This window comes from Pelophylax lessonae (genome assembly GCF_965119305.1).
Source record: "Pelophylax lessonae genome assembly, chromosome: 2".
NCBI lineage: Eukaryota > Metazoa > Chordata > Amphibia > Anura > Ranidae > Pelophylax > Pelophylax lessonae.
Window position 1 is genome coordinate 55,387,918 of NC_138769.1, and position 24,933 is coordinate 55,412,850.

Sequence of the window (24,933 nt, forward strand, 5' to 3'; positions counted from 1 at the left end):
AGCGGAGTTCTGGGCACAAAATCGATCTAATCGATTTTGTGCCCATCCTCTGGCTCTTCTTCACCTGAAAAGGAATTGGATAGTTAGGTAAATTTTTTTTTTTTTACTCACCTTGTAATTGTAGATAGAAAATACTCACCTATTCTCCACTTCCTCCCTCTGTGCCGCGGCTCCGCCGTCACTTCCTCTTTGCGATGATTCCTGGGAGCTGAACGTCATCGCTCCCAGGAATCAATGCGACGGCACCGGCCCCGCTCGTCACTTCCGGGGCGCCGCCGCATTCCCTGCTAAACAGCTTCTGGGCATGCCCAGAAGCTGTGGAGGAATGCGGCGCCGCACCGGAAGTGACGAGAGGTGCAGGCGCATTCTGGGAGAAGAAGACACGGAAGAGGACGCAGAAGAGGATCGCGCCAGCTTCAGCTGCCCACAACAGAGATGGCAACGCTGGAGAAGAAATTTTATAAGTAAGTATTTCTTCTTGCAGGTAAGTGCGAACCGGGACAGATCAGAGGCTAGCCATTGTGGAATGTACTAGCCCTGACTGTCCCGGGGATATGTTTATTGAAAAACTGTTTTTGTGCCCGGAACTCCGCTTTAAGAGGTTAAACTTCCCTCCTCCGCAGATTGAACGAAAAGATACATTGTAATCATTGTGTTTACTTAACTGGGAGACTGACAGGCATTTGCAGGAGGCTCTTTTTTTTTTCTTTTTTGACAGCTGTTCTCTGCTCCCTCATAGCTATGTAAAGAGCAAAACCGGATCGGCCCGTGGATCTGTTAATTTTACCGATCCCCCCGATCCAGCTATTATGGCCATATCGGCACCGATATCCCATCCTAATATCGGATCGGTGCATCCCTAGTAGAGACTGTTGCAATTCCTATAATAGCCTTTTGGATAGGTTTACATTTTGTGTCTATGGAATACAGCTGCTTCAGTAAGTATGTATCTTAGCTGTGTCAGGATTCTTTGAGGGTTGTGTATAGAGAGAATGGGCACATGATGATGAGGCCTGGGACCCCCAAAAACTGGGTGGTGAAAATCGGATTTTTGTAAGATCTTACCGTAAAATCCTTTTCTCTTAAGCTCATTGACAGACGTAGTCTTCTTGATTCACAAGAACTGGGTTATGTTGTCTCCGCAGGAGCAGGACTAGGCAGAAAGAAAAAACGTTCTGGCTCCACCTTAGGGGCAGTCCCTGAGGGTATATCCTCCCTCTCTCTGCTACAAGGCATCAGTTCTGTCACAAAGCAGCAACAGAGAATTTAACCCAACCCAACTCAATAATAGAGGGGCGGGTACTACGTCTGTCAATGAGCTTAAGAGAAAAGGATTTTACGGTAAGATCTTACAAAAATCCGATTTTCTCTGTCGCTCATTGACAGACGTAGTCTTCTTGATTCACAAGAACTGGGACATCCAGAAGCAGTGCCACAAATGAGGGGTGGGATTGACCGAAATCAAAATCCAATCTAGAAGGCCCAACCGGTGCCAAACTAGAAGTTTTAAAGGCTCATTATAAACAAAGAATGAGACTCAAATGAAAATTTCCAACGGAAAAAAACCCTCGAGGCAGACCACTGGTCTCCTCAAATGGCGGCCTGCAAAACCTTGCGGCCAAACGAGGCATCAGACGATGCCATTACATCAACTTTATAATGTTTTGTAAAGGTATGCACCGACGACCAGGTAGCCGCCTTGCACACCTGGACCACTGACGCCTGATGGCGAAAGGCCCATGACGCACTAAGTGCCCGAGTGGAGTGCGCTTTAACAGGGAACGGGGGCTCCCGACCCTTAATAGAATAAGCCTGTACCACCGTCTGTCTGATCCATTTGGAAATAGTCGCGGCAGATGCAGGCAACCCCTTTTTGGGTCCATCCGGGATCACAAAAAGTGAATCCGTCTTGCGAAACGAGTCTGTCGTTTTCAAGTATACCCTGATCGCCCGGACCACATCCAAGGAGTGTAAAGCAAAACTCCCAAGGATGACTGGGCTTAGGACACAGGGAATGTAATACAATTTCTTCATTCAGATGAAATTCTGAAACCACTTTTGGTAGGAAGGATGGATTCGGACGAAGAACCACCTTATCTCTATGAACCACCAGATATGGGGAACGACAAGATAAAGCGGCCAGTTCTGACACCCTGCGTGCAGAAGTGATAGCCACCAAGAAGGCCACCTTCTGGGACAACATAGGTAGAGGAATCTCCCTAATATCTTCAAAGGGAGGTTTCTGAAGAACCGACAATACTAAATTAAGATCCCAGGGTGGTAACGGCGCGCGCACTGGCGGAGCCAGATGTCGCACCCCCTGGATGAAATTCCGCACCAAGGAATGAGTAGCCAAAGGCTTCTGAAAGAAGATAGCTAATGCTGAGACCTGACCCTTGATAGTGCTCAAGGCCAGTTTCTGCTCAAACCCTTGTTGCAGAAAAGCTAATATTCGACTAACCGAATAAGACCGTGGACGGAACCCCAGAGGTTCACACCATGCAATGTAGGACTTCCATGTACGATGATAAATCTTTCTGGAAGTCGCTTTCCTTGCTTTAACTAGAGTAGGAATAACTGAAGCTGACAATCCCTTGTCCTTCAGCACCTGGGTCTCAATAGCCAGGCCGTTAAAGCCAGCAATCGTAAAGCAGGATGGAAGATCAGTCCCTGAGACAGTAGGTCCTTCCTGAGAGGAAGTCTCCACGGGACGTCCGCCACCAGTCTGACCACGTCGGCGTACCACGCTCGGCGAGGCCAGTCCGGAGCTACCAGGATTACTGGAATTCCTTCCTCCTCTATCCTGCGAAGAAGTCTTGGCAGTAACCCGAGAGGAGGGAAGGCATACATTAGCTTGTATTGCCCCCACGGGGCGATCAGTGCGTCTGCGGTCTCTGCTAGAGGATCGCGGGAGCGAGCCACGAATCTCTGTACTTTCCTGTTGAATCGTGATGCCAACAGATCCACATCCGGGGTGCCCCAACGTAGGCACAACTGGTGGAAAACTTCTGGATGGAGGGACCATTCCCCCTGATCCAGAGTCTGACGGCTGAGATAATCTGCCTGCCAATTTTCCACCCCCGGAATGAACACCGCAGAGATCGCTGGAACAAATCGTTCCGCCCAGCGAAGAATGCAAGCCACTTCTTTGGCCGCTCGGACACTCTTGGTGCCCCCCTGGTGATTGACATAAGCCACGGCCGTGGCGTTGTCCGACTGGATCCGAACCGGGCTGCCCTGGAGCTGCTCGGTCTAGTGAATCAGACAAAGTCTGATCGCTCTCAGTTCCAATACATTTATCGGCAACCTGGATTCTTCCAGGGACCAAAGTCCCTGGACAGATAACTGACCGAGAATTCCTCCCCATCCGGATAGACTGGCATCCGTGGTCACTATCGTCCAATATATTGGCAGAAATGACTTTCCCTGGCTGAGCATCGGAGACCGAAGCCACCAGACCAGAGACTCTCTGGTCTGTTTGCTCAATCGGATCCGATTGTCCAGGGATTCCGGATTCCGATTCCATCTGAGAAGAATCTCTTGCTGAAGAATTCGGGTATGGGACTGGGCAAATGGGACTGCTTCGAAGGAAGCCACCATCAACCCCAGAACCCTCATGCAAGTTCGAAGAGAAGACCAGCTGTTGGATAGTAACAACTGGACTGCTGATTGAATCTTCCGGAGTTTCCCTACCGGAAGGAAAACTCTTGACCTGACTGTGTCTAGAATTAGACCCAGATATTCGAGCCTCTGGGTGGGAACCAGAAATGAGTTTTGCTGGTTCACCAGCCACCCGAATTCCTGTAAAGAAATTATAGTAATTTCTATGTTTTGTAGCAGGGTCTGAGGAGACTCTGCATGAAGCAGGAGATCGTCTAGGTAACCTAGAATCGATATGCCTCTTTGGCGCAGTAGTGCCAACATTGGGGCCAACACCTTCGTGAAGACCCGAGGAGCCGTGGTGAGACCGAAAGGTAACGCCACAAACTGATAGTGGTTCTCTTCTACGGAAAAGCGTAGAAACCGCTGATGTCCTGCGAAAATGGGAATGTGAAGATAGGCGTCCTTGATGTCTATGGACGCTAGGACATCCCCTGGATGCAGGAAGGCTGCTATTGTGCGAATGGATTCCATCTTGAATTTCCTTATGTTGAGAAAGGAATTGAGTGCCCTTAAGTCCAGAATTGGACGCACTTTGCCCTCTTTCCTGGGTATTGTAAATAGGTTTGAATAAAACCCTTGAAAACGTTCTGTCCAAGGAACGTGGACTACCACTCCTTGTTGTAGTAAATCCGTGACTGCTCTCCGCAGATCTTCTAAATGATCCGGGGATAGTCGGATATTGGAAGGGAAGAATCGCGCCGGTGGGAGAGATCGAAACTCGATCTTGTACCCTGACCTTATGACTTCGCAAACCCACTTGTCCGGGATTCTGGAAAGCCATGGATCCGGGAACCGGCGAAGACGTCCCCCCACCCCAATTATGGGTGGGGGCGCACCTTCAGGCTTTGGACGATTTATCTTCAGGTCTGGAGGGGGCAGGCTTTTGCTTGCCCGACCAACGTCCCCTGAAGCCTCCTGAAGGAGCTTTGGAGGACTTAATTTTTTCACCCGCGGGACGAAAAAAACTTTTTGTGAGCAGAGAAAGAAGGCCCTCGTCTTTGACGAGTTCCTTTACCCTTAACATTTTGTGGTAAAAAGGTGCTCTTTCCACCCGTGAGATCCTTAATGATCTCATCTAAGTTGGCTCCAAATAGACGCTCTCCTAAAAAGGGGATATTAGCTAATGCTTTTTTGGAACCTTGGTCGGCTAACCAACCTTTTAGCCACAGTGTACGCCTGAGAACCACTGCTGAAACTGATGCTCGCGCCAATAATGGAGTGGCGTCTAACGCCGCATCACACACAAACTGTAACCCCTGTATCATTTGTTCCAACAAATCTGATACCGCCTGAGGGACCTCCTCTAAGTCCCGGCGTAACCACTTGGTCCATTCAGTTACAGTCTGCGAAACCAGACCAATAGCAATTATTGGTCTGAAAGCTGATCCAATCAAGGAAAACATGGTGCGAGACATAGCTTCTATCTTGCGATCCACTGGATCTTTAAAAGACGGGGCGTCTTCTAAAGGAATAACCGTGGCTTTATTCAATCTAGCAATTGGTGAATCCACCACAGGTGGTTCTGTCCATTTCTTAATGAGGGTTTCCTCAAACGGATAACGCCTGTTAATGCGTTTAGAAATAGCAGAGGTGCGTTTTGGCAGACTCCATTCTTCTTTGATTGGATTGCCAAAACATTTGGGCAATGGAAAAACCTTCGCCACTTTGATGCGTTTTTTAGTCCCAAAAGGGATTTCAGTTTCAGCTATTTCCGACGGAATACCCTGTAATCTTAAGGTTTCTTGAACAGATACAATGAGTGCGTTTACCAACGCTTCCTCTCGGGCTATGGCTGATGCCGAAACATCCTCCTCACTGTCTGAAGAGACAGTACCCGAGACACCAATCCCAGATGAAGTACCTGCAACTGCAGAAATAGGCTCAGATTCTGAATCCGAAGTTTCAGATAATAAGGGGTTAGGCGGGGGTCGCTTTCTTGCGCCCTGTCCCTGACAAGCCACTTCCACCCGGGACACAAAAGTTTCCATAATAGCTGACAATGATTCAACCGTCAGTGGGGTGCTGGAGGATCCTGCAGACACCTCGAGGGGATCCGGTGGAGATACATGAGTGGCAGGGTCCATGTTAATTCAGGACACCTCTGCCAGAAAAAACAAAAAAAATGGATTTTTTTAAAATCTTACCGTAAAATCCTTTTCTCTTAGCTCATCGACAGACGTAGTCCTCGGTGATACACCACCTTCGGGTTATGTTACCTCCGCAGGAGCAGGACTAGACAGGAAATTAAAAAGCTCTGGCCACACCCTAGGGGCAGTCCCAGAGGGTATATCCTCTCTCTCTCTGCCTCAGCAAATCAGTTATGTGAAAAAGCAGTGCTTAGAGAATTTAACCCAACCCAACTCCAAAACAGAGGGGCGGGGACTACGTCTGTCGATGAGCTAAGAGAAAAGGATTTTACGGTAAGATTTTACAAAAATCCATTTTTCTCTAGCGCTCATCGACAGACGTAGTCCTCGGTGATACACCACCTTCGGGACGTCCCAGAGCAGTATCACAACTGAGGGGTGGGAAAATGGAAATCAAATCCCAATCTAGAAGGCCCAACCGGTGCCAACTAGAAGTTTACAATGCTCATCCTTAATGATGAGACTCAACAAAACAATTTTCAAACAGAAAAAAACCCTCGAGGTAGACCACCGGTCTCCTCAAATTGCGGCCTGCAAAACCTTGCGGCCAAATGAGGCATCCGCCGATGCCGTCACATCAATTTTATAGAATTTAGTAAAGGTATGTACCGACGACCAAGTGGCCGCCTTACATACCTGGACCACTGACGCCTGATGGCGAAAGGCCCAGGAAGTACTGAGCGCTCGAGTGGAGTGCGCCCTAACAGGGAACGGAGGACTCTGACCCTTAATAGAATAAGCCTGTACCACCGTTTGTCTAATCCATTTGGCAATGGTCGCGGCAGATGCAGGCAAACCCTTTCTGGGGCCATCCGTGATCACAAAAAGTGAATCCGTCTTACGGAATGATTCCGTAGCTTTCAGGTATACCCTGATTGCCCAAACCACATCCAAGGAATGCAACGCATGTTCCCGATGATGCTTGGGCTGAGGACACAAGGAAGGTAGTACAATATCTTCATTCAGATGAAAATCTGAAACCACCTTAGGAAGAAAAGATGGCTTAGGATGAAGTACTACCTTATCCCTATGAATCACTAGGTATGGGGACTGGCATGATAATGCAGCCAGTTCTGACACCCTGCGAGCAGAGGTAATAGCCACCAAGAAGGCCACCTTCTGGGATAAAGTAAGCAAGGGAATCTCCCTGATGTTTTCAAAGGGAGGTTTCTGTAGAACCGACAAAACCAAATTAAGATCCCAGGGCGGTAAGGGCGCGCGGACTGGAGGAGCCAGGTGCCGCACCCCCTGGATGAAATTCCGCACCAAGGATTTGGTAGCTAAAGGTTTCTGAAAGAAGATTGCTAATGCTGAAACTTGACCCTTGATGGTGCTCAAGGCTAGCTTCTGCTCAACCCCTTGTTGCAAAAAGGCCAATATTCGAGACACCGAATAGGTACGTGGAGGAAATCCTAAAGATTCGCACCACGCAATGTAAGTCTTCCATGTGTGATAATAGACTTTGCTGGAAGTCGCTTTCCTTGCTTTAATAAGGGTAGGAATGACTGAAGTAGACAAACCTCTGTCCTTCAGTACTTGGGTCTCAATGGCCAGGCCATTAAAACCAGCGACTGTAAAGCACGAAGGTAAATAGGTCCTAGAGACTACAGACACTCCCTGAGACGAAGTTCCCACGGAACGTCTGCGACTAACATGTCCAAGTCGGCCAGGCCGGCTTGAAGAGGCCAGCCTAGAATTTCTAGGACCACTGGCGCTGATAGGATCTGAACCAGGCGTCCCTAGAGCTATCTGGCCCCGACCATCCGAGAAAGTCTGGTCGTTTTCTGTTCCCACACATTTATCAGATACCTGATAGTTATCAGGAAAGGTGATCTTTTCTGGTTGAACCTCAGGGACCGAAGTCACCCGACTAGAGGCTACTTGGCCTATCTGGTCAATCAGATCCGATTCCTGTGAGGTATCGGGACTAATCTTAGGAAAAGGTAAAGGAAAAGATCTATACAGGGAACGGTAACTACCGCTTCCTGTAGTACTTAAATGTTGGAAGGGAAGAATCGCACCGGTAGTAGTGGTAGATGCTCGATCTAATGTCCTGAATACCGGTGAAAACGTCCCCCCACCCTGAAATCGGGTGGGGGCGCACCTTCAGGCTGTGTACTCCTTTACTTCGGGTTTGGCTGGGTTGGTCCTCTGCTTGTCCGACCATCCCTTCTTGAACCCTCCTGGAGGAGTCTTGCCTTTCCCGGGAGTACCAGCCGGGCGCCCTTTATGGGCGGTAAAGAAAGGTCCTCGCTTGTTGCGAGGTCCCTTAACTTTTGCAGCCTGTGGCAAAAAAGTACTCTTGCCCCCGGTGGCATCCTTAATGATTTCATCTAGGTTGGCTCCAAATAGACGATTCCCCTGAAAAGGGAGATTGGTCAAAGTCTTTTTGGAACCTAGGTCAGCTGACCAGCATTTTAACCACAGCACATGTCTGAGGATCACTGCTAACTTAGATGCATGCCCTAACAAGGGAGTAGTGTCCAAGGCTGCGTCACAGATAAACCGTAGCCCTTGTATGATCTGTTCTATCAAATCAGATGTCTCCTGGGGAATATCTTTTCCCCTAAGATCTTGGCGTACCATTTTCGCCCATTCCGTAAGTGTCTGGGAAACTAGACCAATAACAATTACTGGTCTAAATGCTGACCCTATCAGAGAAAAGATAGTGCGGGACTCCGCTTCTATCTTTCGATCCACCGGATCCTTAAAGGACGAAGTGTCCTCCACTGGAATAACCGTGGCTTTATTCAGCCTGGAAATAGGCGGATCCACGACTGGTGGTACCGTTCATTTCTTAATGATGGATTCCTCAAACGGATAGCGTCTAGCAATACGCTTGGAAATAGTAAAGGTACGTTTAGAATGCTCCCATTCTCCTTTAATCTGATTACCAAAACATTTAGGTACAGGAAAAGCCTTCGCCGTCTTGATGGGCTTATTAGTCCCAAAAGGCCTTTCTGTTTCAGTTGCCTCTGCCGGTAAAGCCTCAAGTTTTAAGGTTTCTTGCACTGCCACAACTAGTGCGTCCACCAATGCTTCTTCCTGAATTATAGCAGGAGAAGAAGCGTCCTCCTCACTGTCTGAGGGGGCTTTACCTGGGATAACAGCCCTTGCAGAGGAACCTGCAACTGCAGTGACCATCTCTGAATCAGAGTCAGAGGTGTCAGATAGTATAGGGGTAGGCGGGGGTCGCTTCCTTGACCCCCGTCCCTGACAGGCCGCCTCCACCCGAGCCACCATAGACTCCAAAATTGCTGTAAATGACTCTATACTCTGTGCACCGGCGGGTCCCGAGGCCCCCTCGAGGGAAACAGGTGGGGGAATATGTGTGGCAGGGTCCATAATAACTCCAGTTACTTCCTGGATGATATAATTCAAAAGTAAAGAAAAAACTTTTTTTTTTTTTTTTTTTGACCCTCAGTGCCACAAAAAAACCCCTTAGTGTTACCTGCTAGGGATCCCTATCGATCGAGAGAGAGAGAGATAGACCCCCAGGCTCACCACTTGATGTTCAGAGTTAAACTGCAACAGCTTACAGCGCTGTCTTAGACAAACAGGAAGTCTTTTGGCTGGCTGCCCAGGAAGAAGGGAGGCGGCTCCGCCCCTCTGCACGCCTTCCGGCGCCTCCCCCAAGCTCCACGAGGTGTAGAATCACCTCAAACATGGCCGCCCCCATGCTGGAGACACGAGGCTACGCCAAAATGGCGGCTCGTGCGATCCAGCAAAAAAAATGGCGGCGGCCTGTGCTGACTAGCGGTGTGCTGCAGGCACACAACACTCTCTCTGCATGGGGATATGGCGTGGTTGGCGGTACCGGCCCTGGCGGACCGCATGGCCGTTCGGGAGGCCTGCTAATAGCTGGAGATCTGATTTGGAAGGCAGTCTACATGTCCATGGCTTCTGACTGGTAGGTAGCTTATACTTAACCCATAAGATTCCCAGAATGCCACAGATTACATCTTTAAAACATGTATACAATAGATTGTTAGCTCCCAAACCAAGCCTCCTGGCTTTTTGCACACATAAAATCACACTCAAAGTAGGAGGATTTGTGACATGTTATAGGATAGAAAGAACTCTTTCTTACCATACAGAGAGGGGCCCGCGTTCACCACAAAACCCGTCAGGGAAAAAGGGGGAACATACTACTCACCATACCGGAACCAGGCGGGCACCAACTCCTGACAGTACCCCTCTCCACCGGAGCGGGAGGGCTGTCGACCGATACGGACGCCGTGACTCATGGTCTTTGGCGTTTCAGCGAGACGTTTAACTCGCGGGTTCAGTCCTTTTAATGGGACTTTGTCGCGGCCGACCCAGCGCGGAGCTATGGCCTGCACGCGCTCGTAGGCTGAACTGGGGTGACCACCGGATCTCGACATCCAGCCCGTCGCCCAGTTCAGCTTTCTTGCTTGAAGATCTCACAGGAACACTGGAGAAAAAAAGCTGTCTAAAAATCCTTTTAGAAAAAAATTCTTGCCAGGACCTAAGATCCCAGCAAGGTATCTAGGTCCTTACTCCTAACTAGACAGAAAATAACTGATTTGCTGAGGCAGAGAGAGAGAGGATATACCCTCTGGGACTGCCCCTAGGGTGTGGCCAGAGCTTTTTAATTTCCTGTCTAGTCCTGCTCCTGCGGAGGTAACATAACCCGAAGGTGGTGTATCACCGAGGACTACGTCTGTCGATGAGCGCTAGAGAAACCTTTTTTTTTTTTTTTTTTTTTTAAATAAAAAAAATACCTCTTTTTTTTTTTTATGTGTCTCCCCCTAGCGCAATAGCGCCCCTCAGAGTACCTGCTTCTCGATCCCCACAGAGAGAGAGAGGGACCCCCAAGGCTCACCACCCGATGCAGAGTTTTCAAGTTTCCAACCAACTGCAGTCAGCGTCTGTCTTTTACAGACTGGAAAGAGCTGTGTTCGTTTTCCCGGGTAGAAGGACGTGGCTCCGCCCCCTGTGTACGCCTTCCGGCGTTCCCAGCTCTCCACGAGGTAGCTGGGCTCATCAAACATGGCCGCCCCCATACGGGAGACAATAGACTCCAAAAACATGGCGGCCGGCGTGACCTGAGGACATACATGCACCCGGTCTACGGCAAAATGGCGGTGGACTGCCGAAATCGTTTTTCCCAGCACATCCACCTGCATCTCTGCTAAGTGGCGGTTTATCGATCTGCAGGAGGTACACTACAATTAAGGTAGGATTATACCTCCTATGTCTGCTGTAATACTACAGTCTGCTGGGTAGAGTGTTAGCTCTCAAACCAAGTCCACTTCCCACCAAACACATACTGTATTTACAAGGGGGACTTTTAGTGTCAGATATATACTGACCATGTATGGAGGGGCCCATAATTCATACTGCCTCATAACGAGGAAAAAAGGGAACGTTTACTCACCATACCGAACCGACAGGCACCCTCTCTTCACAATACCCTCTCCACCGGGGTGGGGGGTTGTGGACCACTCCGGACGCCTCGACTCTCTGGTTCCTGGCGTCCAAGCGAGACTTAACTCGCAAGGTCAGTCCCTCCAATGGGACTCCGTCGCGGCCGACCCAGCGCGGAGCTCTGGTCTGCACGCGCTCGTAGGCAGAAACCGGGGTGACCACTGGATCTCAACATCCAGCCCGTCGCCCGGCCCCGCATACTTACTTGAATGTGTCGCGGCCGACCAAGCGCAATGCAATGGTCTGCGCGCGCTCGTAGGCCGGCTGGGGTGACCACTAGTGTCGCCCAGTCCGGCGTATTTGCTTGAAGATCTCACAAAAAAACACTGGAGAAAAAACTACCTAAAAAATATTTTTTCTAAAGAAAAAATCTTGCCAGGACCAAAAAGATCCCAGCAAGGAACTTAGGTCCTTACTCCTGACTAGACAGAAAAAAACTGATGCCTTGTAGCAGAGAGAGGGAGGATATACCCTCAGGGACTGCCCCTAAGGTGGAGCCAGAACGTTTTTTCTTTCTGCCTAGTCCTGCTCCTGCGGAGACAACATAACCCAGCTCTTGTGAATCAAGAAGACTACGTCTGTCAATGAGCGACAGAGAAAGGGGTATTGTCCTGAGAATTTGCAACTCTGTGACACTCTATCCAATTTAAATCATCAGAAAAAAAAGAATTTGTGTGTAAGAACTCGCTCAACCCAGCAAGCCTCTTGAATTCCATTACAACCGACCACCCCATTTAAATTGAAGAAACGTTTCCCAGAAAGTCTGTAAACTTCAAATGGTCTTAACCATTCTAACAGTAACATTACTTAGCCAGAATAAATGCAGCTGTTAAGGGCCACATCTTTGGATAGCTAATTGAAAGTAGTTGGAAGCATATCTGGCCACAGAACAATGAAAACTTTTTATGGTGAATTAGCCGTAGTAAATATCGCTAAAACAGACACCATTAATTGCTCTCCTAAAAAACTTTCACATTTCCAGGCCCAAGTAATTACATCCATTAACTACCATTAGTCCAACATCTTCCAAGCCAACAGCCCATTAGCGAAGGCTTTTTGACATACACTATGTTGCCAAAAGTATTGGGACACTTGCCATTACACGCACATGAACTTTAATGGCATCCCAGTCTTAGTCCGTAGGGTTCAATATTAAGTTTGCCCACCCTTTGCAACTACAACAGCTTCATCTCTTCTGGGAAGGCTGTCCACAAGGTTTAGGAGTGTGTCTGGGAATGTTTGACCATTCTTCCAGAAGCGCATTTGTGAGGTCAGGCACTGATGTGGACGAGAAGGCCTGGCTCACAGTCTCTGCTCTAATTTATCCCAAAGGTATTCTATCGGGTTGAGGTCAGGACTCTGTGCAGGCCAGTCGAGTTTCTCCAACCCAAACTCTCCCATCCATGTCTTTATGGAACTTGCTTTGTGCACTGGTCCAAATCATTTGGTGGAGGAGGGATTATGGTGTGGGGTTGTTTTTCAGGGGTTGGGCTTGGCCTCTTAGTTCCAGTGAAGGGAACGCTTAAGTCATCAGCATACCAAGACGTTTTAGACAATTTCATGCCCCCAACTTTGTGGGAACAGTTTGGGGATGGCCCCTTCCTGTTCCAACATGACTGCGCATCAGTGCACAAAGCAAGGTCCATAAAGACATGGATGAGTGAGTTTGGGGTGGAAGAACTTGACTGGCCTGCGCAGAGTCCTGACCTCTCACTACAGACCTAATTTATAACATCTAATGTGAATAAATCACGTTAAGAACAATCATCAGGTTGAACATGGAGGACAATTACAAACATTTTCATACTAAACACCTCAATCTTACGAAGTGCGTAGAGCCAACCAGGCACATTACTTCTTAGGTGAGCTTATTATATGTGTGATCTAGTTCAAAATGTAACTTCATGATGCATAATACAATAAGGGTTATTAAATGGTGGCATGTGGTAAAACCAAAATATGATTTATAAAAAATTGACATGGTTGGAGCATCTGCTGGAATATTATAAGACATTTCAGCACTTCTATCTTCTAATGCTTATTGTGGGGGGGGGGGGGGGTAATTTTTGAGGGCCAATGACTCTGATAACCCAAAACAACTCTGGCAAAAAAACAAAACACAAAATAAAACTTCGGCCATCTTAGCCACTGTTTGATATGCAGTGACCATGGTGCTACACATGTGATCAGTTATGAAAACCGGCAATTTATGGCTTGATAGTTCAGTTGAGAGCACATGCAATTGTGACAGTTTTCGCGCAGAAGCGAACGCATGTGCAAGTCATGCCCACATACGTAAACGGTGCTCAAACCACACGTGAGGTATCACCTCAATCGTTCAAGCGAGAGCAATAATTCTAGCCCTAGACCTCTACTGTAACTCTAAACTGGTAACCTGTAGACATTTTTAAAGCGTCTCCTATGGAGATTTTTAAGTATCAATGTTTGTCCCCATTCCACGAGTGTGCGCAATTTTGAAGAATGACATGTTGGGTATTCATTTACTCGGCGAAACATTATCTTCCACATTCTAAAAAAAAAAAAGAAATTGTGCTAACTTTACTGCGATCTTATTTTTAATTCTAAAAGTGTTTTTTCCCCTATAAAATAGCGTTTTTAAGACTGCTGCGCAAATATGTTGTGACAAAGTATTGCAACAATCTCCATTTTATTCTCTAGGGTCTCTGCTAAAAAAAAATAAATATAATGTTTGGGGGTTCTAAGTAGTTTTCTAGCAAAAAATACTGATTTTAACTTGTAAACAAAAAGTGTCAGAAATAGGCATGGTCCTTGAGTGGTTAACACTGACACCTCCTGCAGATCGCAAGTGAAGTGCGGAAACTTGCACAGAACTTGGGTTTCCCACACCGGGCTCTGGTGTCAACTGGCCCTAAGGGCTTGTTCACACTTGACTAGATTTCTAACGCTTAACAAATGCTCCTATAGTGTTATTATGGGAATTAGACTGGCATCAATGAGCTTTATTATGGGCGTTAGACTGGAGATTTACAAGCCTTAATGACGAGTTAAAAAGCCTCCCCAAACGCCCTATGAGCAGTTTTCAAGCGTTTGATGAACGTTAAGGTGCGTTAAAACCTCTCCACAAATATTTTTTTAATGGGAAGTGACATTACAGGAAATAAACACATTTTTAAGCCCTGCAACCGCACCGCAAACACCTGCCAGAGCGTTTGCAAAGCGTTACCATAGACTTGAATGGGAGGTGTTGAAAGGCTTCAAATGAGTCCTGACTCAACATAAGGCTTCAATTTCGAAGTGACGCAACGCTAGCGCTTCATGTTTTGATAATGTGAACAGCACTATATGCTCTTCATTGTATCATTTGAATAGGTCAGGGGTTGGACACCTACGGCCCGCGGACCACATCGGGCCCGCCGCCACTAAATGTCAGGCCCGTCATTAAATGCGATTAATTCATGTGCACCCTGCCTGCGGACATTTTAAGTAAAAGCGGAGCAGGGAGCAGGAACCTGAACACTGGAGAGACACACAGCAGCGCTGATAAGACAGCGGGAGCTTCTGGAGTTACTTTCCAGGTGATTGGTTGCTAGGTGGTCCTAGCAACCAATCACCAGCTTGTTCATATGAAAAAATAACTCCGGAAGCTCCCGTTGTTTCATCAGCGCTACTGTGTGTCTCTCTGGTGTTTTCATTCAGCTTCCCACTCCCTGCTGCGCTCTCTCTTCCTCTCTGCATGAGACCAGGTAGTAAAGGGCAGAGCTGCATGTAATATGCAGGGGGTGTGTGTAATAAGCAAGGGGGGGGGGGGCTGTGTAATGTAAAAGGGGTCCAGAATATATATATATAATATATATATTTCATTATATAATTACAGTTCTGTTATTAACGCTTAAAAGTAAATGTTATTTAAAGTTTCTTGTATTTTCTTGATTATTATTATCATACAGTGGGATAGGGATCAGGTCACTGCTATAAAGTGAAAACCATCCTAAAGAGGAAGTAAATTCTTTTTTTTACTTGTACCTACAGGTAAGCTTATAATAAGGCTTACCCGTAGGTACAGTGAATATCTCCTAATCTTGCACTGTTTAGGAAATATTCAGAGTGCATGCAGCCGATGTCATCGGCACATGTGCTCTGAAGGTCCGGCTTACTGTGCAAACAGGGGGCATGCATGTGCGCAGAAGTGACGTCATTGCAGCTCTGGCCACTCACAGCGGAAAAAACACCGGGGAAGAGGTCAGCTGTCTTAACGGTCGCTGCTTAAACAGCTTCGTTCTAAGGTAAGTATTTCATAATGAGCTACCTCTTTAACCACTTTACCGCTGAGTACTTGAATAGTACTGCGGCAAAGTGGCTCGTTCCCGTCTGACGACGTAGACCTACGTCGCCAGACTCCTCCCCTGTAGGCGGCGCTCCCACTGTTTTCATTCACAGCGGGAGTCGGGCCAGGGGAGGAGCAGCGGCGATTGCCGCTGCTCTGCCCCGATCGTCGGGGATCTAGTGTGGAGATCCGCCCGCCTGTGTAAACAGTGACAGGGAGTGACAGATCGGACTGTTCAGCATAGCTGGACATCCGATCTGTCCCCGTCTCACACAGTCACCTCCCCCCCCCACACGTCAGTAAGCACCAGGCATACGTTAACCCCTCCCTCTCCAATAAAGTTAACCCCTTCCCCGCCAGTGTCATTTTTACAGTAACAGTGCATATATATAGCACTGATTACTGCAGTAATGTCACTGGTACCTCCAAAAATGTCAGTCAAGGGTCCGATCTGTCCGCCGCAATGTCGCAGTCCCGCAAAAAAAAAATCGCAGATCGCCGCCATTACTCGTTAAAAAAAAAAACACCAAAAATGACAGAAATCTTTCCCTTTGTTAGTAAACGCAATAACTTTTGCGCAAACCAATCAAAATACGCTTATTGCGATTTTTTTTACCAAACATGGGTAGCAGAAAACAAATTGGCCAAAAATTTAAAAAAAAATTGGTTTTTACATCTTTTTTGGGGGGAATTTCATATAAAAAAATGTTAAAAATATTGTTATTTTTTCAAAATAAACGCTCTTTTTTTGTTTATAGCGCAAAAAGTAAAGATCGCACAGGTGATCAAATACCACCAAAAAAAAGCTCTGTTTGTGGGAAAAAAAGGACATCAATTTCGTTTGGGTACGGCGTCGCACGACCGCGCAATTGTCAGTTAAATTCGCACAGTGCCGAATCGCAAAAAGTGGCCTGGACGTAAGACAGCAAAATGCTCTAGTGGTAAAGTGGTTAATGTACAGCAAGGGTGTTTTCACTTTATAAAGCCAGCACCAGTGGCCGGGTGTCACGAGGAAAGGTTCCAGAGACATGCTGGAGCTGCGTGAGAGTAATGGAGAGTGTGAGTATAAGTTAAACAAACTAATCGCTGCAGAGAAGGGGTTGGGTGGGGGCCTGCAGCTATGCCAGAGCTTCGAGGGAGTGAACCTGCATGCTCCCTCATGGTGAACTGGCTTTGTATTAGTGAAGCACCTTGAAGTGAGGTAAACCTGTACTGTTATTATTAGTACTTTAGTATTAATATCTTCATTCTTTAGCAGGTGAATGTGGCCCTCCATGTATTCACATACATTGAATCTGGCCCTTAAGTGGAAAAAGGTTGCGGACCCCTGGCATAGGCATTTGAGGGGGGTTTTTCACGCCCCTCAAATGCCTGCTTTTAATGCCAATGTGAACTTGGCTTAAATGTTACAAGAAGCAGTTTAGTTACATTACACAAGAACAAAACATTTGTAAATACAGAAAGTTCAAAAGTGTCTGAGACCAGTGCGGTTTTCTGTGTGATTACCTATGATTTCGTAAATAGGGAAAGACGTAGTACAGAAGGCGGGATATCAGCGGAACAGCTTTCTCCTTTTCATCACTTCGGTAAACCATGTCCAGCAATGTGGCCAGGACCTTCACAGGAAGAAAAATCTGAGTGAGACCTCTTAGAGGACATTTTGTCTTTACATCATATGCAGAGATAAGCTAAACCTTCCCCATTTTTGTTAGTCAATGAAAACACAGCAAAGTTTGCTGTTGTTTTGAGATTTAAATAATAGGTTTTTGTACTCACCTTAAAATCTTATTTTCTCGAAGTCCATTTGGACACAGGAAGTCTTAAAAGCAATATTAAACCCAAAATAAAACATTTATTATATTGCAGCTTACCAATTCTTAGATGTGATGGCTGCATTTATTTTCTTTTTAGGCTTTCTTTCTTCTATTTTCATCTAGTGATCTGGCCAATAAGTCTGTTGTTTTTTCCAAAGAACAAGTTCTCTTGCAGTTACAGCTTTGAGACAAACCATTCACCACTGGCAGGGGTGCTTAAAATAATCAGCTTTTATTTATGTAAAATCTTTATCCCAAAAGGGAAAATGTTTTTGTTGTAACTGCTTATAAAGTGTTAGCTGGAGTTTGGTTTCAATTTTTTAGTGTATTTAAATCTGCTAGTCCATCTAACATTCCCTTCCTCACTGACTGCCAATGCTGCTGTCCAAATCTGCCCTCTGCGCTCATTCATCCAGAGTGGAGGCATTCCAATACAGAAGGTGTATCACTGTCATCCAGAGTGGAGGCATTCTAATACAGCAGGTGTATCACTGGAGAGATCACCAGGTGAAAACAGAGAAAAAAAGCCTAAAAAAGAAAACGAATGCAGCCACCACATCTAATGATTGGTAAGATGCAATATATTACATTTTTGGTTTTTAGTTTAATATCGCTTTACATTTTGGAGTTATACTGCTGCCTACAAGAGGATTGGACACTGGCAAACAAAAAAAAAAAAAAGGTAGGCTAAACCCAAGATAACCCCTCCCGCTAGCAGTATGACTCAGTTATGTAGCAAAGCAGTACTAGAAGCATGATCATAAACACAGAGGGGTAAGACACAGGTAGTCCTTCACCCTGGGATGTCCAAAAGCAGTCCAACTGAGGGGTGGTTAACACAGCATAAATACAATCAAGCACAAGAAAACAACAGAAAAATTAGTATTGCCTGCAGCTCAAAGAGCCGCCTTGAGGACCTTGAGTCTGAAAATGCCACCAAGTGAGTCACCAGCACCCTCCTGGCAGGACTTTGAGATTGTGAGAAAAGATCAGGTGGCAGCCTTGCAAATCTGGGAAATAGTTGCTTGATGCCAAAAAGCCCTAGAATACTCCCAGATATAGCAGAGCGCACCTCGATGGGAAAGGTTGGGACCCAATCCTTGAAACCATAAGCTTGAATGCTGGTCTGTCTGAGCCACCTAGAGATGATGAAATGAGAAGCCGATGTACCCTTACTGGGACCATCCAATGTCAAAAAGGGAATCTGCCTTTCGGCCTTTTGGCTAAGATCAAGTGTATTATCTGTTCTTATCAGTTGGTATGGACCTTGATGGTTAGTATCGGCAGGGGCTGAAATGAACCGGGGCGCCCTGGGCGTAACTGGGGGACTGGGAAGTAGGCACTGTCAGAGAAAGCCGGATGGATCCGCCGCCTTCTGATTTGAATGGGTCCGCCCCTACCAGTTTGAAGGGAGCAATAAAGCTGGATATCCGTGGCCAGTTAGTATTGCTCCTGGATGTGATTGGTAAGGAATGGCGGATGGCGGTGGGAGAGCTTGGGTTGAATCTGGCCTTGCAAAAGGCTTGTCCCCAGTTGAAGGCAGGCTCTCCCTAAGCTGTCTAAAGTTCCGATGCCTCTTGGCGGGATGGGCTACACTGGGTCTGGCCAGGGGCCGAGACCGAAAAAGCCCGTGGTGTACGTGCCCCTGGGGTGGCAGCCCAGGGGTGCCTTAATTCTCACTGGTGAGGGGCAGCTCGCCTTGAGTTTTTCGGCACCTTGGTCACTGCACCATACACACCTTTTTCGCACCTGCCTCTTGGGCCAGGCCTTTTGGCTTAGACCAGAGGAATTTTTTATTCCGGCCGAAAGGCCTGCCTTTGTATTGCACATTGGCACCTAGCACTTTCTCCACTTCCCTTCCCCCACCTTTTTGTTTGTGTGTGTTATATTTGGCGTGTGTCACTTCACTATCACTCTTTTTCTTCCTGCACGACAAGTACGGTGTGGGTCTTCAGGCCTACCTTGAACGTCTTGGGAGGGGGTGGACATGGCCTTCTGGCTTAGTTCGCCCTCTCTCATGGGGTCTCCCTTCAGGGGAGCCCCACCTAGTACTTGGGGAGGGCTGTTTCGGCAGTCCCCCTAGAGAACGGGGTTTGCCTGGTTTCGGCCAGGCAAACCATTTGGAAGTACCTCAGTCCCTGTCAGGAGTCTTGCGCCCCGGGGGATCAAGGTCAGGGTCCAACCTCTTCCGAGGGAACGACCATTTCGCACACCCTGTGCAGTTTATGTGTTTCTCACGTTTGCGTGTGTGCACTTTTTATGCACCGGGAGTAAGTCTTTTGAGTGTGTTCACACACCACGGGCTTAAAAAAAAATAAAAATCTGCCTTTCTGAAAGAAGCAATACCTGAGAAATTGACTCTCACAACTCACAACCAGGGCTATGCGCAGACAATGGTGAGAATTTTTCTTTTTTGAACTCGAACACGTTAGCAGAATGAGGGAGTTATGAAGTTGGAAAGGCAGGAAATACCTTAAGCAGAAATTAAGTCCTGGGGCCTCAACACAACCTTTTTCCTATGCAAAAACTGCAAAAAAAGAAAAGGTTCCTTATAGCATAAGGCGCCAGTTCAAACAGAGTAATCCCACAGAGGTGATGTTTAGAAGGAATGGGTGAGAGTAGACAAATGAATATCTCTGGTGGGTTCAAATAGTGGTTTCTGAAGCGCAGAGAGAAGCAGATCAAGATCCAACAGATCCCCAAGGTAACAAACCAGGGGAGCTACATGGTAGACTCCTTTTACAAAGGTCTTCAAGGAGTCACAGGCCAATAGTCTCTGAAACAAGATAAAAAGGGCAGGAGACTGACCTTTTAGTGCTGAGAGCTGCCGAATGCTGGTGCACACTCACATGTAGAAAAGAGGAATCGTCCTACAGAGAAACTCAGTGTAAATTAGGGTGGAAGCCCCAAGACTCATATCAAGTGAAACATGCTATCCATGTCTGGTGATAGATCTTATAGGAAGCAGACATCATTACTTTCACCTTTATAGAAAAGGTCAGGTCAGAAATGCACCCACAGCCATGCCGTTAAAGCCAGCATTCATGAAGCAGGATGGTAAATTGGTCTATCAGACAGAAGATCTGCATCTGTCAGGAGTCTTACTCGGTCTGTATACAATATCCGAATGAGTCAGTCCAAGTATTACCAGAATGGCCTCCATCTGGATCCTGCAAAGCAGACAAGGAAGAAGTTTCACGGAAGCAAGGGCATAGATCAGTGTGTATTGATCAGAAAGATCCACCAGAGCATCCACTGCTTCTGCTAGAGGATCCCTGTACCTGACACAAACTTGTCCAGTTTGTTGTAGACTTGAGGACCAGAAGGCCCACATCCTACTTGTGACTCAGACTCTGGAACACATAAAGGGACCACTCTCTAGGGTCCAGAAGTCTGCATGTTGGAAAGTTCTGCCCAGGAAAGAATGCAATCTACCTCTCTTGTCACAGCCATATATATGTATGTCACTGCTTTGGCACTGTCTGACTGAATCCAGACTGGACATCCCTCCAGCAGGATGATATAAAGCAGGGTACACACTAGTAGAAAATCTGCCGAAAATTCCCGCCCGATGTGAAATCGTCCGATTTTCGCCTAGTGTGTAAAAAACTTTCAGCGGCCGATGCCGACATTTTCAACGAAAAAAGCGGAGGGACAAACACCAAAATTTTTTTCGTCCGTCCCCAGACGACCGATTTTCGTTTAATGTGCATGCAGTGCGTCCGTGAAAAATCGGATACGAAAGACCGCGCATGATCTGAAGTTGCTGACAACCCGGAAGTCTAGGAACAAATGTGCCAAAAAAAAGAAAAATCGGACGAGAAATTTCGTGAACATTTATGCACTGTCGACTAAAAACGGTAATGAACGCTGAGAAGACAGAGAAAAATCGGAGGATATTTCGTCCGATTTTCGTCAAGTGTGTACGGCCCTTTACACTGTACAGACAGCCAAATTGCCCGAAGCTCCAGAATGTTGATTGGGAGATAAGACTTCTCCCTTGACTAATTCTCCTGCACTGACAAGGTGTCTACGACTCCAAAGCCATCTCCTGAGCCATCAAGGCAAGGTCATTCTGGTCCTCAGTGTCAGACAACTCAGTCTGTTTAGGGACAAGACTGACTAGTCCCACAAGAGAATGTTGTGTTGGGTGACTCCTGTACAGAAGTGCATGAGTCTGGGATCAGAGAATTTGAGTTTTTTTTCCAGGGGAAGAAAAATTCTGATCTTAACTGTGTTTAGGACTAGACCCAGATAATCCCAGTGGTGACTAGGTTCCAGTGCTGACTTCTGAAGGATCAGAATCCATCCAAACCATTGTAATGTCTGGACAGTGAAGGCTCTGTTGTCTGCTAGAACCTCTGCTGATTGTTCCCTCAGCAGAAGGTTGTCTAAGTACCCACAATAGGGATGCCCCAAGAGCACAGCAGGGCTAGTAGTGGGACCAGCACCTTAGTGAACATCTGAGGTACAGTTGAAAGGCTGAAGTACAGGGCCATGAACTGGTAAGGTTGGGGCCCCACAGCAAAGCACAGGAAGCACCGATGACCTGGAAACATAAGGACATGTAGGTACACGTCTTTGATGACCACAGAAACATCCAGCGTAGACCTGAAGTCATTGTCCCTTAAAGCCATGTGGAGGGAGCATCTCTTGGATGCAGGTCCTGCAGCCCAACACTTTAACCACTTTCTCATGCCGGAAATTAGACGGGAAACCTTTAGAAAACTGTCACTGCTACAGACATTTGCTCCAAAATCTCTTTGACCAAGAGATCAATAATAGTGACTGGTTCTCTTCTAATAGACATTGAGCATAGCTTGCCAGAGAGAACACAGAAGGGCCGCCAAGCAATTATCAGTGGTGTTCTTGAAGACAGGTGCATCTTACATGTGAAATTGTGATCGATTTGTTAAGGCGGGACACTGCTGGATATACAGTGGGAGCAGACCACATTTTAACAAATTACTCTTCAAATGGTTACAAGGCTAATTTACATACGGAAAGACTTGGAACAGCGAGTGCACTGGAAAAGTCTTGGCGGTCTTAGATGCTCTAAAGGAACCCAATGTATGTGTGCGCAATGTTGCATATCTACTTAGGCTTCTACACAGACAAAACGCACATGCTTATGTTCATGAGCCAAATAGCACAATGTTCCAGACATCCAGACTAGGAACAGCACTGGTGGAAGCAAAAGACTGATACTCTAGTTTTTATGTGGCGTGCACCTTGTCAATAGAGACAAACCAATCTCTTTCAGTTTGGGAGTAGGCGGATGACTGTGACTCCTCAGAGGCAAGTTGTAAGGACTGGAGTGACTCAAAACCAGAAAAGGCCTAATTAGCTGATAGCTCAGAGGCTGCTATGACCCCACAGCATATCGGATACAGAACCTGTGGGGGAAGTTATGGGAGCACACTTGTGGCCTCTGTGTTCAGAATCATCAAACAGCTGTGTGATTACTTAGGGCCATAAAGTAATGCACGACTCAGGTAAGGGCGAAGAAAGTGGCCATGCCCGATGGAGCTGGGGAAGACTCCAATGATGTCACAGACTTTAGGATTGAAGGACATCATTCCAAGCTGTAGTCAGCAATTCGAACAAATGAGAGTGCTTCTGGTGTTCACTTTGATTGGCCTCCTCACATATTGAGTCATCAGAGACAGGGAAAGCATTAAGACAATGCCTGGGTCTGGAAGGCTCTCTGCAGCTAACTTGTGATTAAAACAGGGTTTGGAAAGCATTTTAGTCTAGCAGGGTCTGGCCATGGCCCTCCAAAGCCAAGCTAAGGATAGCATACGCTGAACAGTTATAACTGTAGAGAATAGATCTAGCAGCGATGTAGAGAAGAGTCTTAAAGTGGAGTTCCACCCTAAAATTAAACTTACCTCCATTTTCATGCCCGGGGTCACCTGAAAAACAAATGGATAATCGCAAATTTTTTTTAACCTACCTGGTTTAGAAGATAATATACTCACCTTACTTCCTCTTCCTCCCCTCGGCGGCCACGGCGATTCGTCACTTCCTGGCTTTGCAATGATTCCTGGGAGCTGAACGTCATCGCTCCCAGGAATCAATGCGCCTGCACCGGCCCTGACGTCAGTTCCGGTGCAGGCACTGTCATACCTTGCTAAACAGCTTCTGGGCATGCACAGATGCTGTGCAGGGATGACGCTGCGGCACCAGAAGTGACGACGGGGCCGGTGCAGTGCATCGTGGGACCGAAGAAGACAGAAGAGGACACAGAAGAGGATCGCGCTGGCTTCAAGCTGCCCACACCTGAGATGTCAGCGCTGGACAATACTTTTTCAAGGTAAGTATTTCTTCTAAAAGGTAAGTGCAACCCGGGACAGATCAGAGGCTAGTCATTGTGGAATGTACTAGCCCTGACTGTTCCGGGGGTATTTTTATTAAAAAAAGCTTTCCCAGGGTGGAACTCCGCTTTAACTGAAGAGAAACAAAATAAGATGCTGTTAAAAATAAGTCTTTGAACAGCAGAGCACTAGCAAAAAACTTGGCATGTTGGTAAGAGGAGGTGCATCCTGGGTTGACCTACAGTTTTCTGTTTGCCAGGGTCTAATTTTCTTGCAGGCAGTATAACCCAAAAGTGAAAGACATCTTGTGTCCCTCAATAGACGAAAATGAAAATAACTTTGCATTCAGTTTATCAGGATTTATGGGGATTATGTTTTAGCAAGTGCCTTTACATAAACCGCATTTGTAAATTATTACACATTACAATATTTTTTGGTTGCAGGTAAGCATTGAACCTCTGCCAAGGACATTCATCCAATTATTAGGCATAGATGTTTGATTGTTATCTACACTTGTTGAAACCTACAGACTGTGCCAAATACCCATTTACGCTGTGATGTAATGTATTTGTAAAGTGTATGCACAAAAGGCTTGTCACTTTATTTTCACCTGTAATTTCATATCATGTCATTCCAGCTTTCAGAAGAGCTTTCTGTGGATTTCATGGTCATATAGAACATAAAGAGACCCTGTCAGGTTTTTAAACAAAACATAACACTAATTCCATGAAGTAGTAGTTCTACTCTCTGGTGTCTAGTGTCTCCTACCTCCTCTCTATTCCAGTGCTGCATCCTTCTTCACTCTCGCCATCACTGCACACTTCTGTTATGCCTGTGTCCCCAGTTATGGGTTATAGATCCTTCCTCCAAAAGGACGACACAGCAGTGATGTAGGAGTCAGAGGATAGAAACAAAGTGCAGTGATAAACAGAGCAATCTGATGTTTCCAAAAACACTATTAGAGGCTGCAGAGCTGAGCAAAGCACAGGTAGGAGATGTAGGTCACCTACAGGTGCATACAGTGCCTTGAAAAAGTAATTTGTTTATATATCTGACAGGGTTTCTTTAACCACTTAAGCCCCGGAAGATTTTACCCCCTTCCTGACCAGGGGGTATTTTGCGATTCGGCACTGCGTGACTTTAACGGACAATTGCGCGGTCGTGCGATGCTGTACCTCAACGAATTTGACGTCCTTTTTTTCCCACAAACAGAGCTTTCTTTTGGTGGTATTTGA

General features: G+C 46.7%; 1 protein-coding gene across 1 annotated transcript in view; it reads right to left on the reverse strand.

The window, feature by feature from the left end:
* DOP1B (DOP1 leucine zipper like protein B) overlaps positions 1–24,933 on the reverse strand; it is a 273,490-nt gene that overhangs the window by 30,535 nt on the left and 218,022 nt on the right. The window contains exon 29 of the mRNA XM_082246954.1: positions 17,074–17,183. Within this exon, the coding sequence (XP_082103080.1) occupies positions 17,074–17,183 (110 nt within the window). The remainder of the gene's footprint in view (positions 1–17,073; positions 17,184–24,933) is intronic.